General features: G+C 37.7%; 1 protein-coding gene across 2 annotated transcripts in view; it reads right to left on the reverse strand.

Moving 5' to 3' along the window:
- LOC106529266 (fibroblast growth factor 14) overlaps positions 1-14,048 on the reverse strand; it is a 53,538-nt gene that overhangs the window by 33,886 nt on the left and 5,604 nt on the right. For both annotated transcript variants that reach the window (XM_014024630.1, XM_014024629.1), the window contains 2 exons: positions 7,071-7,181; positions 2,695-2,798 (listed from right to left, as the gene is read on the reverse strand). In XM_014024630.1, the coding sequence (XP_013880084.1) occupies positions 2,695-2,798; positions 7,071-7,181 (215 nt within the window). The remainder of the gene's footprint in view (positions 1-2,694; positions 2,799-7,070; positions 7,182-14,048) is intronic.

The following is a 14,048-nucleotide window of genomic DNA, read 5'->3' on the forward strand; positions in this document are numbered from 1 at the left end:
GTTTTTATGAGAGTATAACATTATAACATGATATAAAACTCAAAAAAGTTTATTTTACATGATATTGCCCCTTTAAAAATATAATATTATGGAGGTCAAGAAGCTGCAAAACTTTTGGGTGCACCAAACTGAAAAAAGGGTAACTGGTACAAAAAGTTAGTCTGAGAGCTCAGAATATAAAAACCTGCTGCTGGAACCAGACAAATAAAAACAGGGAAGGTATAGCAAGAAGATATGCTGACATCTGCTACTATACACTTTGTTTTGTATTTTTATTTTCCAAAAAAAGGGGGGCAATGTTATACTGGCAAGTCTATCTCCCAACATTTTCCAGAAAAGACTGCTGACAAGTGCACCTTGTTTCTGTGAAGTAAAAAAAATAAATAAAAAAGGCACTGGAGTCTGATTTGTATCGACATCCTGTCAACTACACTCGTACCAAGCTTGGGAGGAAGAAAAATTAATCCAAATTGTGTCGAGTAAACAAGCAGTTCAGTTATTGTGGATGTAAGGAGATGAAGAAAAGTAAACGCGAGTGCGCTCCGGCTCCGACCAGGAGACAACGAAGTGTAGTAATGTTTAATGAGCACCTCCACGGGCTGGTGACACCATCCTTACCTGCCAGGACCTTTGCAGCAGCCAATTAAACATCAAGCAGAGCTGACATCGGGATAAATTAGACCTGCTGTTGATGATTTATACATTCGTTATTATGGAGCTGCCAGCACATCAGTCCTTGAGCTGGAATGTGATCAAACATCCTCACTTTCCTCTCCACGCAGCTTTTGGAGGGGACTTCGACTGTGAGTGTAAGGGGGACTCCACCTGCTAAATTATTTACAGGAAGCCCACATGCATCTGTGACTTTCAGCAGAGCAGACTGTTGTTCTTCCTTTTCCCCAATTAGTCTTTTCTCTTCCTCTCATTAATTTCTTTTTATCCACTCTCTGCCATTTCCTGTTTCTTCTGCTATTCTCTGACACGTCTACATGTTCTATTTCTTCTACATCTTTTTTTCTATTCCAATATTTTTCCTCCCCTCTCTTTGTACTACTTTTTCACTATTTTTTCCTAGCACGTCTCCAAGTCTGCTCCCGTGTCTCCCCCTCTCTTGTCCAGTTCTCACCTTTAGTCCTCTCACCTCTCGTTTCCATTTCGCTCCGTTAACCTCCTACCCCGCACCCCCCTCCTGTCCACTTCTACTCCCCTGTCCCTTCTATCACCTCCCCGCTCTCCTCCCCAGGTCCCCTCCTGTCATCTCCAACCAAAAACAGAAAAAGCAGTGGGAGGAAGAAGGGTTGATGTAGGAAGAAAGGACATCAGCAGACGAGTATGAACTCCCTCTGAAGAGTCAGCATGGAAATAATTCATATTTGTGCTCCAGCGTCTCAAATACGCCACTCCTCTACCTCACTGTCCTTCTTTTCTTCACCTCATCTCTTTTTGACAGTCAAATCATCGCTTTCATGTCGCTCCCTCTGACTATATCTTGACACTTATGACTGTGTTTTTGCTACAGTCTTTGCCTTTAATCCGAATTTTGCCATTCTCACAGTTGTTTCCATTTGGCAAGAAGCTTCTGGTGAGGAGACAAAGTCTAAATAAGATAAAAATAAAAGTATTCCCTTCAACTGAGTGTCTATTTGTCACTTATTCAGACTGACTTGTGTAACGGGCAATTTATGAAGCGATTTAGCTCCTATTCTATTTGTCTTTTGCAAACTATCACATTTTTCAAAGAAAACTAAAACCTGTTTGTTTTTTTGCTGTCTGACAAAAAATATATACCGGTAATAAAAGTGTTTGTGAATATATTTACTAATACTACAGTAGCCACACCAATCTGAACATGCCAAGAGATCATTTTTTTCTCAATTTATGCTAAGATTATCTTAGCAACGTCACGAGGACGTAGCAAAAAAAAAAAAAAAGAAGTCTTTAACCAGCTAACAACCTGTTTGTCTTTTTGATGAATGTTTTGGTACATAATCTGTCAGAGATGAGAAACAAAATGTGCTGCARTTTTAATAAGCAGGTAATTTAGCAGAAAAGTTTAAAGTTCTTGTATCTCATCTTAAGGTTTCAAAATAATCATATTCTTGATCCATGAGACATTTGTGTAGAAGTCTCCTAAATGTCTCAAAACCTTCGTGTCAGTTCTCAATTTACTGTGAGAGTGAGAGCCCCCATTGAGATACCGGCTTTGTTTTTTAAACTGAAAATGAAAAAGGAAACAACTTATAACTACTACAATTATGTCTGAGGCTTTATACAGCCAAAATCAAACTGAGAAAATATTAACACAACAAATGAGACACGATGAAACAATTGTTTGTGGGTGATCTCCCCTGGAATCTTTACAAATTAAACCTTGTTTGGAAGCAAAGCCAGTTTCAAAATGTCATTTCACAGCCTTAATCACAGCCTAAGTCAACAGATGCATCACACCAAACCAACTGTTTACCCTTGTGGATAAAGTCAGACCCATATTTCCATTTGTCTCTAATTAAAATTCCAAAGGGGACTGCAATACATCTAAAACCTAAGTGAACAAAACATGATTAGCAAGTGAGCGTCACAAAGACCAGCAGTGCCGTGGATTACACGTTCAAATAAATYGCCCCCGTGGATGCTGTCCTTTAGCACACTCTGATAAGTGTGTCTGTGAGTGTCGCTCGTGTGTCGTGTGCTCACCGAGGAGTAGAGGTGACCCTCTCCGTTCATGGCGATGTAGAGACCGGTCTTCACCGACTGGATGGCCACGACTCTCAGACCCACAGGAATTAGGTTAAATAAAGCTGAGAACAAAGAAAGATGACAAACTGAGTTGGTATGTTTGGGTTATTTTAAGAGTTGCTCATTTAGTTTAGTTATTTGGTGAGCACCCTTCATGCAAATATTACAGCTGAATGTTCAGGTTTCAATCTATAAATCTGTTTTTTTAAAGTCTACTAATGGTCCTTTTAGGTTGTCTTGACAACAAGACAACATGCCTTGCTGACGTGGTTTGGTGGCAAAAATTGTGTTTTTCTACTTGTATCCAGTGCTGACACCTTGTCTCGAGACCCCAGTCAGAACTAGTTTCTCGTGAGCATGGAGTGATTGGTCAGAGATTTGTGGGTGTGGTTGTTTATGAACAGTGGCTGCAGGATGAGCAGTATCTGCTGAGGATCTGCTGGCTGAGGCTGTTAGAAAATACARCAATTATTACAACTATCAGAAACATCACATCTTCATCCCTCAACTTCTCCATCATCAACTGAAACTAAATAACCATCCTGCCGCAGCTAGAGCAAATGGACTCAATGTACAGGCTCTGAACAGCGATGCAAAAAGGTGGCCTCAACTCAGCCTTGGCATTTTTGGAAACGACGGCAGAGAATGGTGAGGGTTTTGTGTCTTTATTTCTCTTTTACTTCATCGGTGGTAGTGAGTTTCGAGTGGCAGTGCTATGATGACCCACCTTTATGAAGGCAACATTCCAATGCAAAATTACTGAGACCATGTAGTGCTGGGTCGAGTTAAGTTTTGGTGAAGCGACTCAAACCGAGATGTAACAACGGCTTTAGCTTTCCCTTCTAGGACGATAGCTTAGATCAGTGGTTCCCAACCTATTTTCCTCTTAGCTTCCCAGCCCCCGTCACATCCCTCGCTACTCCCCACCTCTACCAAAGACATGTTCTCAAACTTTATTTCTTTATCAAACTAATAAAAAATATTAGGGGTGCACAATATATCGGTATTGATATCGGTATCGGCCGATATTGGTCATTTTTTTAGAATATCGTATCGGTCCGATATGTAAAACTGGGCTGATATTAACGTCCGATATTGATTTCCCACTTTTTAKCTTTGTGTTTCTGTTTTGGGARGGGAGATGGTTGGTTGAGCGGCATCTGTTTGATCAAGATAGTGATAATGATSCTGCGCAGCCAGGAATAACTGACGTAGAGCCCTGTCAGAGGTCTGGTTGTTTATTTACGCTAACAAAAAAAGACCCAAGTGTGTTTGTGCATATACTGTATGTATAATATAATTTGTGTGTTTGTGTAATATCGGTAAATATCAGTTATCGGCCTTAATACCAATAATTATATCGGTAGCGGCTGAAATTTTCATATCGGTGCATCCTTAAAAAAATTAAGTGAATAGTTACAAACTTTTATTTGGAAAAGGAAAAAACTCTTTGTTTGACAGAGTTTAATTACTCAAATGTTCTTGTTTTTGGTGATAGTTACAAACAATAAATGGATGTTTTCACAACCTCTGTTCAGACAAGTGGTTGAGATGAACTGTTATGGCCTAAATTCAGTTCAACTGRGTCAGAGTTCTGTCACTTTAAAGGGGCCTGTCGGAGGCCTGAGGTCAAAGACAGTTTTCTTGTTTATTCTCCTTGAGGTGACCACTACACAAGTTATGAGGCCCCCCAGTGTTCTCTGGCCCCCCAGGTTGGGAACCACTGGTTTAGACATCTTTTTAAAAAGCAACAAAATCAAAAAGCTCTGATCCTTTATGATCCTTTTAGACACAATTATGTTCTCAGAAATTATGTAAAAATAGTTTGTCTAACTTATTAAACAATACCTTCTAATACTTTATTAGAAGGAATTAGACATTACATGTTTTAACTGATAACCAAGTTTGGGGGATCAGAACTTAAAGAAAATCCCTGGATCAGAACCATGAGAAAGTTTCAACAAARATGTTTATTTGACTGAGGTAACTGAACGTTTGACATTTTATTATCAGTCTATTTTTAAAGGCACCGTCCAGATCTCAGCTCCTTCGGGTCAGGTCTAAAGAGCAGCACTCAGTGATGGYAACAGAACAGACAGCTGATAACCTTGGACTGGTATTTTGAAAAGACAATGCTTTTGGCATTCACTATCTTGAAAGATACCGTCTTATATCGTATATATATTTGTTCCAGTGAGACTTTTTTCTTTACAGGACAAAAATGTTTATGTACAAATATAGTAGAGGACACCATCTGTTGAACATGAGTTTGTTCGCAAGATGAAGGTTAAAAAGGTGTGTGATGTTTGATGTTTTATGTTACACTTTTCAGGTTTTGCCAAAGTGCAACATAAAACATCAAAATTGCTCACTGTTTGCACTGATCCATACATTTAAAACTGAATTAGTACAGTGAAAGTTAATTGTTGGTTAGAAAGGTTTTCACATGATTTAGACTCGAGTTGGGCTTAAAAGGAACAAAAATATGTCCATTTCACTCTTTCATGTTGCTTGCACACAGGGAAGCAGTGAAACAAATAAGGAGGCTTTAAGTTCTCCTCAGTTGCTGGTAAAACTATCCTCCTCGCCCCTTTCTGTACAACGTGTTATTTTTTGTCTCCTTCTTATTCAGAGATTTTCACATCAATCTGAGAGGATGAGGTGGTGAGAACCCTCTCGGGAGAAAATCTTTGAAAAGCAACATTAGATTTAGTAGTCAAAATGTAACTGTCAGTTTGGCTGATGGATCCAATGAAGAGGAACTCTCAGCTTTTAAGTAAGTAAAGTTTTATTTATAAAGCGCCTTTCACAGAAATATATTCACAAGGTGCTGTACAATCATCATCAACAATGTAAAAATGGCGGAAAGAAAAAATAAAACTTAATAAAACATAATAGAACATAAATAAAACAAACAACATAGTGAACCATCAAAGCAAGAAGAATAAATTTTACACACAAATACGACAACTCGACTGTTTTATACTTCATTTTTAAGAATAAATGTGGTGGATTCTCAGTTATACACTCCCAACAAGTTATCTACAACATAAATACAGAAGCCCAAAAGCACAACAAGAAAAATTAATAACTCTTCAGTTGCACTTTTTTTTTGCTTTTATCGCCACCATGATTTTAAATCCCCTTTGTCTTTATATATCTTTATTATGGTCTTAATATTGGCTCTAATGCATAAGCAATACAACATAAGAAGCTTACAGTTAGTTTTTTTCTATACAGTGCTATAAATGTCTATTTTTATAATCTGATTTTTGTTTCTTTCTGTAAGGTAATAAAAATGGCCACCATTTGGAAAAAAAATACTCTTATTTATTCGATTTCCTCTTTAAGGCCCTTTTCACAATGCATGATGACCTCTCAGACAGAATGTGGGTGGTCTTGGCAGGGTCTTCAGGTGTGTATTAAGCCAGGTGGGGGTGCTTTACGCTCCATTTCTTGTGGTGTAGCAGCCAAATGCCCTGCTTGATTCCAGCAGCTAAACCACGTGACTGATGTGAACAAAACTAAGTTGTTGTACTGTCAAGATCAAAATGTGATGAATAAACTCAACGAATTGGCTTAATGTGATAAATTATAGTCTCTGTGATAAATAGCTGGTGATTTATGTTTGTTTATTTATCTATTTTATTTTATTGCTAATTTACACTGTCAGCTGTTGTCGCCCAATAACTTGAAATACCATTTGGGAGACAGTTATGGTGAAAAAGGTAAAAGTTTAGCCTTTTTGTAAAGCAAAATGTGTGCATTTCTGCTCAAATCTGATGGGAGCCTTAACAGTAATGTCTGCAGTTAAAACCATTTCAAGAGTATAAAAAAAGGACACAAACTGGTGATTAAAAAAATAGAGAAAATCCGATAAAAAGCCAGAGAAACTAAACCAAATATAAAACAGGAGATGTGTGCCAGATAGCTCGACCAATGTGGCAGTGACTGCWGCTCAGAATTTGATTTTCTTCAAAGCTTTGTTTAATAAAATTATGCTAAATGTCTTTTAGTGATTAACTTATCCATCTGCGGCTCCTCCTTGAGGGCTGTGTTTGAGTGTAGTGGTCCAATAAAACGTGCCATAAAAGCAGATTTTATAATAAATTACAAAACATAATTGACATTTGATTTATTCTTAGAAGTAACAAGTATGTAAAGTGCTTTTTCTTTTTTTTATAGAGGCATGGTTAAAGCAGACTTTGAAAGTGTAATAAACATAAAACATCATCCTATTATACGTGTGTGTGTGTGTGTGTGTGTGTGTGTGTGTGTGTGTGTGTGTGTGTGTGTGTGTGTGTGTGTGTGTTGTTGTTTTGTTTGTCCCTTACAGGAGTTGGTGCTGTCATCTTTGGTCCCGTCCAGACTTCCATCCTGGCCCATCTGGAGATAGAAGCCCTGCCTGCAGAACAACCTGGTCACGATGCCCTTCAGCTGTGGTTCTACAATGACAAAAAAGAAAAGAAAAGAAAAGAAAAACACAAGTTCATACAAACACTGATATTTCTAGAAGAGTGTGCAACACATCCTGTGTCCCTTTTATTTCAACAAGCGAGTCAAACCTAAATAGGACAAGATTTGAAATACGTTTTGGTGGTTTGAACAGAAGCTGGTAATTTATGCAGACTTGCCCACTGTGAACTCAGCTCCCGAAGGGCACCTTTGTTAGAGAAGATAGTTTTAAAAAAGTGTGATGTGACCTCGCGTAACCTCCCGCACCCTGAGGGATTTCCTTTGGAGAGTCTAGTCAAGCACATCCAATCCATTACAGGATTTCTGGACTAATCCGTCCTTCGTGGTCATTGTTCCACTTGAATAACGTTGATAAATTATTTCTGAAGCTTTGACGGTGAAGTGCAAGCCCCCACAGTTGCTTTGTGTTTACTCTGACTCCACATGATGGCACAATACATTGATTTGCAGGTACAGTACATCAAAATCCTAATGAGTATGTGAGATGATTTATCCACTGTTAAAGTTTGCTCTCTCTTTGTTAGTTTCATGGTATACTGTTGAACAACAAATTCTTTCAAAATCACAATTAAAAAACAGAATTTCAGAACATCCACCAATGAAAGTAGACAAAATGAAATTATCCTAACATATACTAGGATTTTGTTGGGTTTCTAGTATTTTGGTTTATTGTCAAGTTCTGTTTGTGTGTCTCAGTCCACTTAGGATTGGACTTGGTTTTGGGTTTGTTCATGACATGTAATTAAGAAGGCAATTAGAAGGCTTCATGTGTCAACAGTGTGTATGCACAAAAACTAATATGTACGCCATGTTCCACTCAAAAGTCAGGCTCTATTAAAATGAGCGTTACGTGAAAGTGTGCGTAAAAGTACGTTAACTTTTCACCTGCCATGAGAATGTGCCTAACTCCAAGTAAACTGTTTCAGTCAATAGTATCAAACATCAAAGTTCTGAAACTCAGCTACGGTAAATACAATCAAAATGACTTTATTCAGTTTCCTGAATTGAAGGTCTATTTAGACATGATGTGTTYTCATGAATTTGARCATTTTTGTTTTTTAAGCCCAGTGATGAAACGGGAACACATTTAACCTCATACAGTAACAGCATGCCTCAAAAGTGATCGAAACCCATTGGTGACTGCACGATTGTGAGGCGCCAACAGATGAGGCACATAAAATACATATGAACTGATAAGGGGCATGTCCATCCCAGCATATTATTTCAGAAAAAAATCATGGGTGATGGTTCCTAAAGTGGATATGGTGAAGACATGACCATAAATAGATGCATAAAGTTGTGTGTAATTGGGGTTCAGTGGCGCAGGGGGTAAGCACTGTGTACAATGCATGGGGCGCTGCACTGGAGTGGGCGCCAAAGCGATGCTGGAAAATTATTTCTATTTGTGCATTTGTGATAATAATACACATGCATTTGTTATGATCAATAACAGAGGATCTGCACTGATTAAAGGTGAGTTATAGTTGCGCTTTGGGTACTTGCGCAGGGCATGTGTGCACCCTCACCAATGGTGGAGTTATTTATAACTGGTGCTTACGCTGTAGATTTCTCCAAAAGGACACATGGCACTACACTTTATAACTTGTGAAAATGTAAGTAGGACAGAAAAAGCTTGACAGACAAACTACTTGAACGGTGCGCGGCACACGCAGCCTTTGCGAAGTTACAAAAATTCGGAAGTGCATGACCACGCACAGGGACAACACGCAGGGCCAATGCACAGTGAGGGGACGGCGCGATGGAGTCACTATTGGCACACTCCCCTTCGCACCTGGCGTGACGCGGCGTCAACTATAAACCTAGCTTCAGGTGCCCCTCTGCTCCTTCTCCTCCCCTCCTGTCTCTCCCTCCCACACACACTAAGAGCACTTGAGCATGTGCCCCTTCAAGAACGCGCTCTGTAGTTTTTTTTTATTTATTTATTTATTTATTTATTTATTTATTTTCTTTCATTTGAATCGAGGCACACCTGACAACATGGAGTTAAAGATGAAGGGGCAGAAAAGAAAGCTCTCCCGGGCACAAAACAGAAAACATGAATGGAACACCASGCTGCACTTTCATTAACAAAACCCCTAAAAACAAGCAACCAAAGATRAAACTGAAGTTGGTTTATGATTCCAGCCTCCAATTCGAGAAATGGCTAAAGGGCGATTCCAGCTCATTTTTCACTACCTTGAGCATCTTCTGCTGTAGTATAAAAATACTCTTCAAACCCAGATTAGATTATTCAACATTAATAGCAGTATATTTAAAACCTAGTGTGTGATTTGTGAAACCGTTTCTGGATTTGTTAAGCTGCAATAAAGRGTGATTACAGCACTTTTTATGCATCTGGACAAGTGTGTATGTTTCATTGAGACAAATGCGAGTTTTTTTTACTTTATATAACTGATGTTTTGCATTTTATTTTATTTAAAAGTTAGAGAAAAAACAGTGTTTAGTGCAAACGGCATAAGTTAACACGTATAGTGTGTATGTTTGTGTGTGTGGTGTCCACATACACCTCAGAAAGTATGTAGTTGTGCTCCTGTTGGGGTTCCTTATAACTAGAGCCTTGCAGAAAGGCCATGCCATGCCAACCGTACGGGCGGCCTCATCCTTATGATGCATTGATTAGTAAAATGAAACACTCCACAAATAAATGATCACATTTATGTTTGGCCTATTAGCCTTTCATTACTTCTCCAGGTGTGTGCTGCTTCCTACACAACACTCCTCTTTGTGCATGGCAGCTTTTACGCCACACAACCTTATTTATGAGCATCTCTGACTCGCATTCCAAGAAACTCCTAATTTTTCTGCACCTCGACATAATTTCTGATTGTGCAGGGAGGAGAATCACACACTGCAGGATGCATTTGCATCTATTTGTGTATTTAACTGGAGGGTGTCAGGGGAGGTTTCTGATGTGTGCTCAGTTCAACAAATGCAGAAATATCCATGTGCACGATATGATGAATCTGAGTACTTTTATGTGTTTGCACTTTTTCCAGTTTGGTCCATATGTGATCCATCACATTGAAATGAGGATTAAGTCCAAAAGTGGTGTATGGAGAAATAGGCAAATATAGTGTTTTGACTAAAATGTTAACAAAAATTGCATTTTGTCAAAATATAATGAATAAATGTCTTATCAATGTATCATTTGAATGAACTGTCTGAAATATAATCATAAAACAAACTTAAAAGCCTCCAAATGCTTTTCCCTTCAGCAAATTGTTGTGTTTATAAAGAGTTCATCTGGTCCCAAATGAGGCAGTGGTCATGTCCCTCTAGTGGTCTGGCTTAGTTACTGTTTGCAATCGATCTTTTCGGTGTTCCATGCATAATGTCTGTTATTTTGACAGGTAAAAGTACTGTACTTGTGAATTTGATTCGTACTTGTAAATTTGATTCGTACTTGTAATGTGGCAAAGTTGTAACAAATTTATGTACGTTTATAGACTTACATGTGCAAATTTAGACTCTTACACAGACAATCATTCTGACAGTTCTCTTACCCGATAAAAAACCCTTTAAAATTGTGAGATTTTCCCTGTGAGCTAGCAAAGTTTTGTTTCTTTTTAGCTGGGAAATCTCAATATTCAAATATAATTTGAGGTTTCCTCTTTATAAGGGCATCAAAAATTCCTCATTAAAATGACACGAAATTAGGATTCAGCCCAAATATTTATGTATTGTTGAAACCAACAAGACAAATTAAGTCATATACATGGCTTTACTTATGATATCAGAATGATCCAGGTATCAAAATGTAGCTTTTAAAGTCAGGAATCTGAAAATGTAATTAGGTCATTTTGACCAAATTTGACTTAATCCTCATTTCGATATGATGGGTCACATGTCATCTTTCAGTATAAAAACTGTGCACTCTTTGATACACRAGTAACCTGGTCTTTTGTCCTATGATGTCAGGAGTTGTGCAAAATGTATGCAGTTGATCAGACAAAATCTGCAACTTTTTGATTTTTATACTGTATTTGTGACACATCACATCAAACCAATGATTAAGCCAAGAGGCAGTTATAGTGTGTTGGTTGAAGGTGAGCGTGTCTTGTCGTTTTTTGCAAAATATCTCATGAACCACTGGAAAGATTTCATTGAAATATGCACAAAGTAATTATTGGTGTTTAAGTCTATAACTGATCAACCAACTGAATTCAAGATGGCCGCCACAGTCAACTGATCTTAGAAAACACAAAAGCAGCTCTGTAGATTCTCACAGATATTGTGCGACATGCATGTCTTCAAGGAATCCTAGGCTACTTATTTATACAGTATTTGCTTTGACCATTCAGTTCCAGCCTTTTCTGATTTGGTATTCTATTGTTTTGTCTTTCTGAATAAAAAAAAGTCAATTATATAAAGTTGTTTGTTCAACGAACAAAGAGATGTTTGGTGTTTTGCTACTGGCCACAGAGGATTTATTTTTCATGCCAATTGATCATCTTTTCCAAACTTGGCCGTTTTGTGGTTTAAAAAATTTTGAGAAGCCAAGGGCCTCGTGTTAGGCTCAGTAGACACTTAACCTAAAATCTCCAGGAGAAACCAAGTGAGAAATCCTCCAASACTGCAGCAGGCGGGTGAGTCAGTGTAAAGGGCACCTTGAGTGTATCTTGGTGATGCTCGGACCAAACAGCAGGATTTGAAACCCTCAGTATGGGAGACGATTCATTATTTCACAATACTCAAAGCAAGATACAGGTAGAAGGTTTAAAATAATAATAAAAGATATAGATTCTTTAATGTAGATCAATCGTTAATGAAAGAATCCTATTAGTTCTAATGTAAATCTAACGTTAAATAAATAAAACTAAACAACCAAACCTACACCTGACCAGAATAAGGACAGAAAACAAAAACGACAGCTGAAATAAATCTGATCCCATCCTGACTCGTGCTCTAAAAGGCTGAACAAACCAGTCATTTAATATGACCTGTCTCTCTCTCACACACATACACACACGTGACCTCGCCCGTTATCTCCCCATAAAACACACATCAGTGACTCTGCAGTGATAATGAGTGTGGGAATCCCCTTTGAGTACGAGAGAGAAAGAACCGGTGAAGGTATACCCTAAATGCATGGAGAGTTAAAGGAGCTGAGATTGACCCAGTTTTTTTTTCCAGCAGTGTGAGTGTGTGTGAAGGGTGTTTTCCATCTCTGTGAAGGATCCATCTTGTGCAGCAGGGGAGAAGGAGGAAAGAGGAGCTCGAAACCAACTCTTCAACAGCAATTCCCAGTGCGCTGCTTAGCATRTTGTGTGGCGCTGTCAATAAAAATTATTACCTCGCCCAGACAGACGGGTGGCTAATCCATAGTCGTAATGCATAAAAAATAAAATAAAATAAAAAATACTGCGACAACCAAAACAATCAATAACTGCGTTTTTTCCCCTTGTATTTCCACACGTCAAGTAAATAACTTCATGAGTGACAGTTGGGGTAATACATGCTGCTTTATGATTAAAAATAACGCCCATCACAGGAATCTGAACACGCTGCCTGCTTCTCTCCATCAGATTCGCAAAGCTGCTAAAAATGTAATTTACTGTCTCTCATCCCTTTTCTACAGTCTGACATTATTACAACGACGTTATTAAGACGGAGCACATTCTTGTTATAAAATGAAAGCCGGGGCCACAAAGGGTATATTCCCTCGCCTGCCGTTGCATTTATACATCTGTCTGGAAGTCTCAGTGGTGCCGCTTCTTAACGGAAACGTGTTTTCAAGCCTGTTGTTGTGACTCAGTCGGCAGGAATTTTCAAGGCTGCATTGATCATCGAAGAAAACGTTTTCATTTCTTTCCTTGACTAAAACCCACATCAGTGAGAAAAGTAAGGTGGTTTCTCCAACCCTGCTGTATTTAGAAGTCAAAGTTTCTTTCACRCCATAAAATGACTTAAAGGAGATTAAAAAATAAAAATCCTACTAACGTGGAATAAAATCTACCAAAATCCTGATGAATTGAAACCAAAATCTTTGAAAAAGTATGCATATAATTGAGTATACAACAGAAGAAGCATTAAACTATACATACATACTTAATTTTAAATTATTGAGTATTTTTTTTAATTAAATGCATTCTAACTCAAATTCACCAATATAAGCAAATAAAATGTACTGATTTTGTATATTTCATTAAAATAATACATAAACATACACCAAAAATAAATTCAAAAATGTAAAGAAAAAAAACATTGTTTTACTGAGTATTTARAAGTTTTACTGGATGTAATAAAGTTTATTTTGCACATTTTGGTTTTTATGATTAAGTGATGGTCGAGATTGCAATACAACGTGGTTTGAAATGAGGTTCCTGTGTTTTAAAGCACACAAAAGGCCATTAAAGAAGCAAATTTAGATTTTCTAACATCTAAAGAAGTGTAAAGTTATTAGGATTGTTGTGTAGACAGGATGAAGAAACGCAGCCTTTTAGACAAATTTCTAAGTATAAATGTTGCGTGTAACATGGCACCTTTAATACACCCAACAAAGAAGAAGACATTTTTAAGGGCAGAAAGGSAACGTTTTAGTCCCAAAAATGAACATTTATTTTATCGTTCACAAGATGTTGCTTACAATGTGATCCTTTTTGGATTGTTAAAAAGATAAACAGTAACAAGCAAAATCATTTATCTATTTTTTTTTGTCCTAACTACAGAACATTAGAATCTAGCTTAGTCTTTTTACTGGCTAATGTGCAAATTTGTGTTTGATTAGATTTATTTATTTATTTTTTGTGGTTAACTTGAATAAAACTACAAATTACATTTTTACAAATGTAAAAATAAGAGACAAAAATAAAAGC

This window comes from Austrofundulus limnaeus, unplaced genomic scaffold (assembly GCF_001266775.1).
Source record: "Austrofundulus limnaeus strain Quisiro unplaced genomic scaffold, Austrofundulus_limnaeus-1.0 Scaffold432, whole genome shotgun sequence".
NCBI classification, from domain to species: domain Eukaryota; kingdom Metazoa; phylum Chordata; class Actinopteri; order Cyprinodontiformes; family Rivulidae; genus Austrofundulus; species Austrofundulus limnaeus.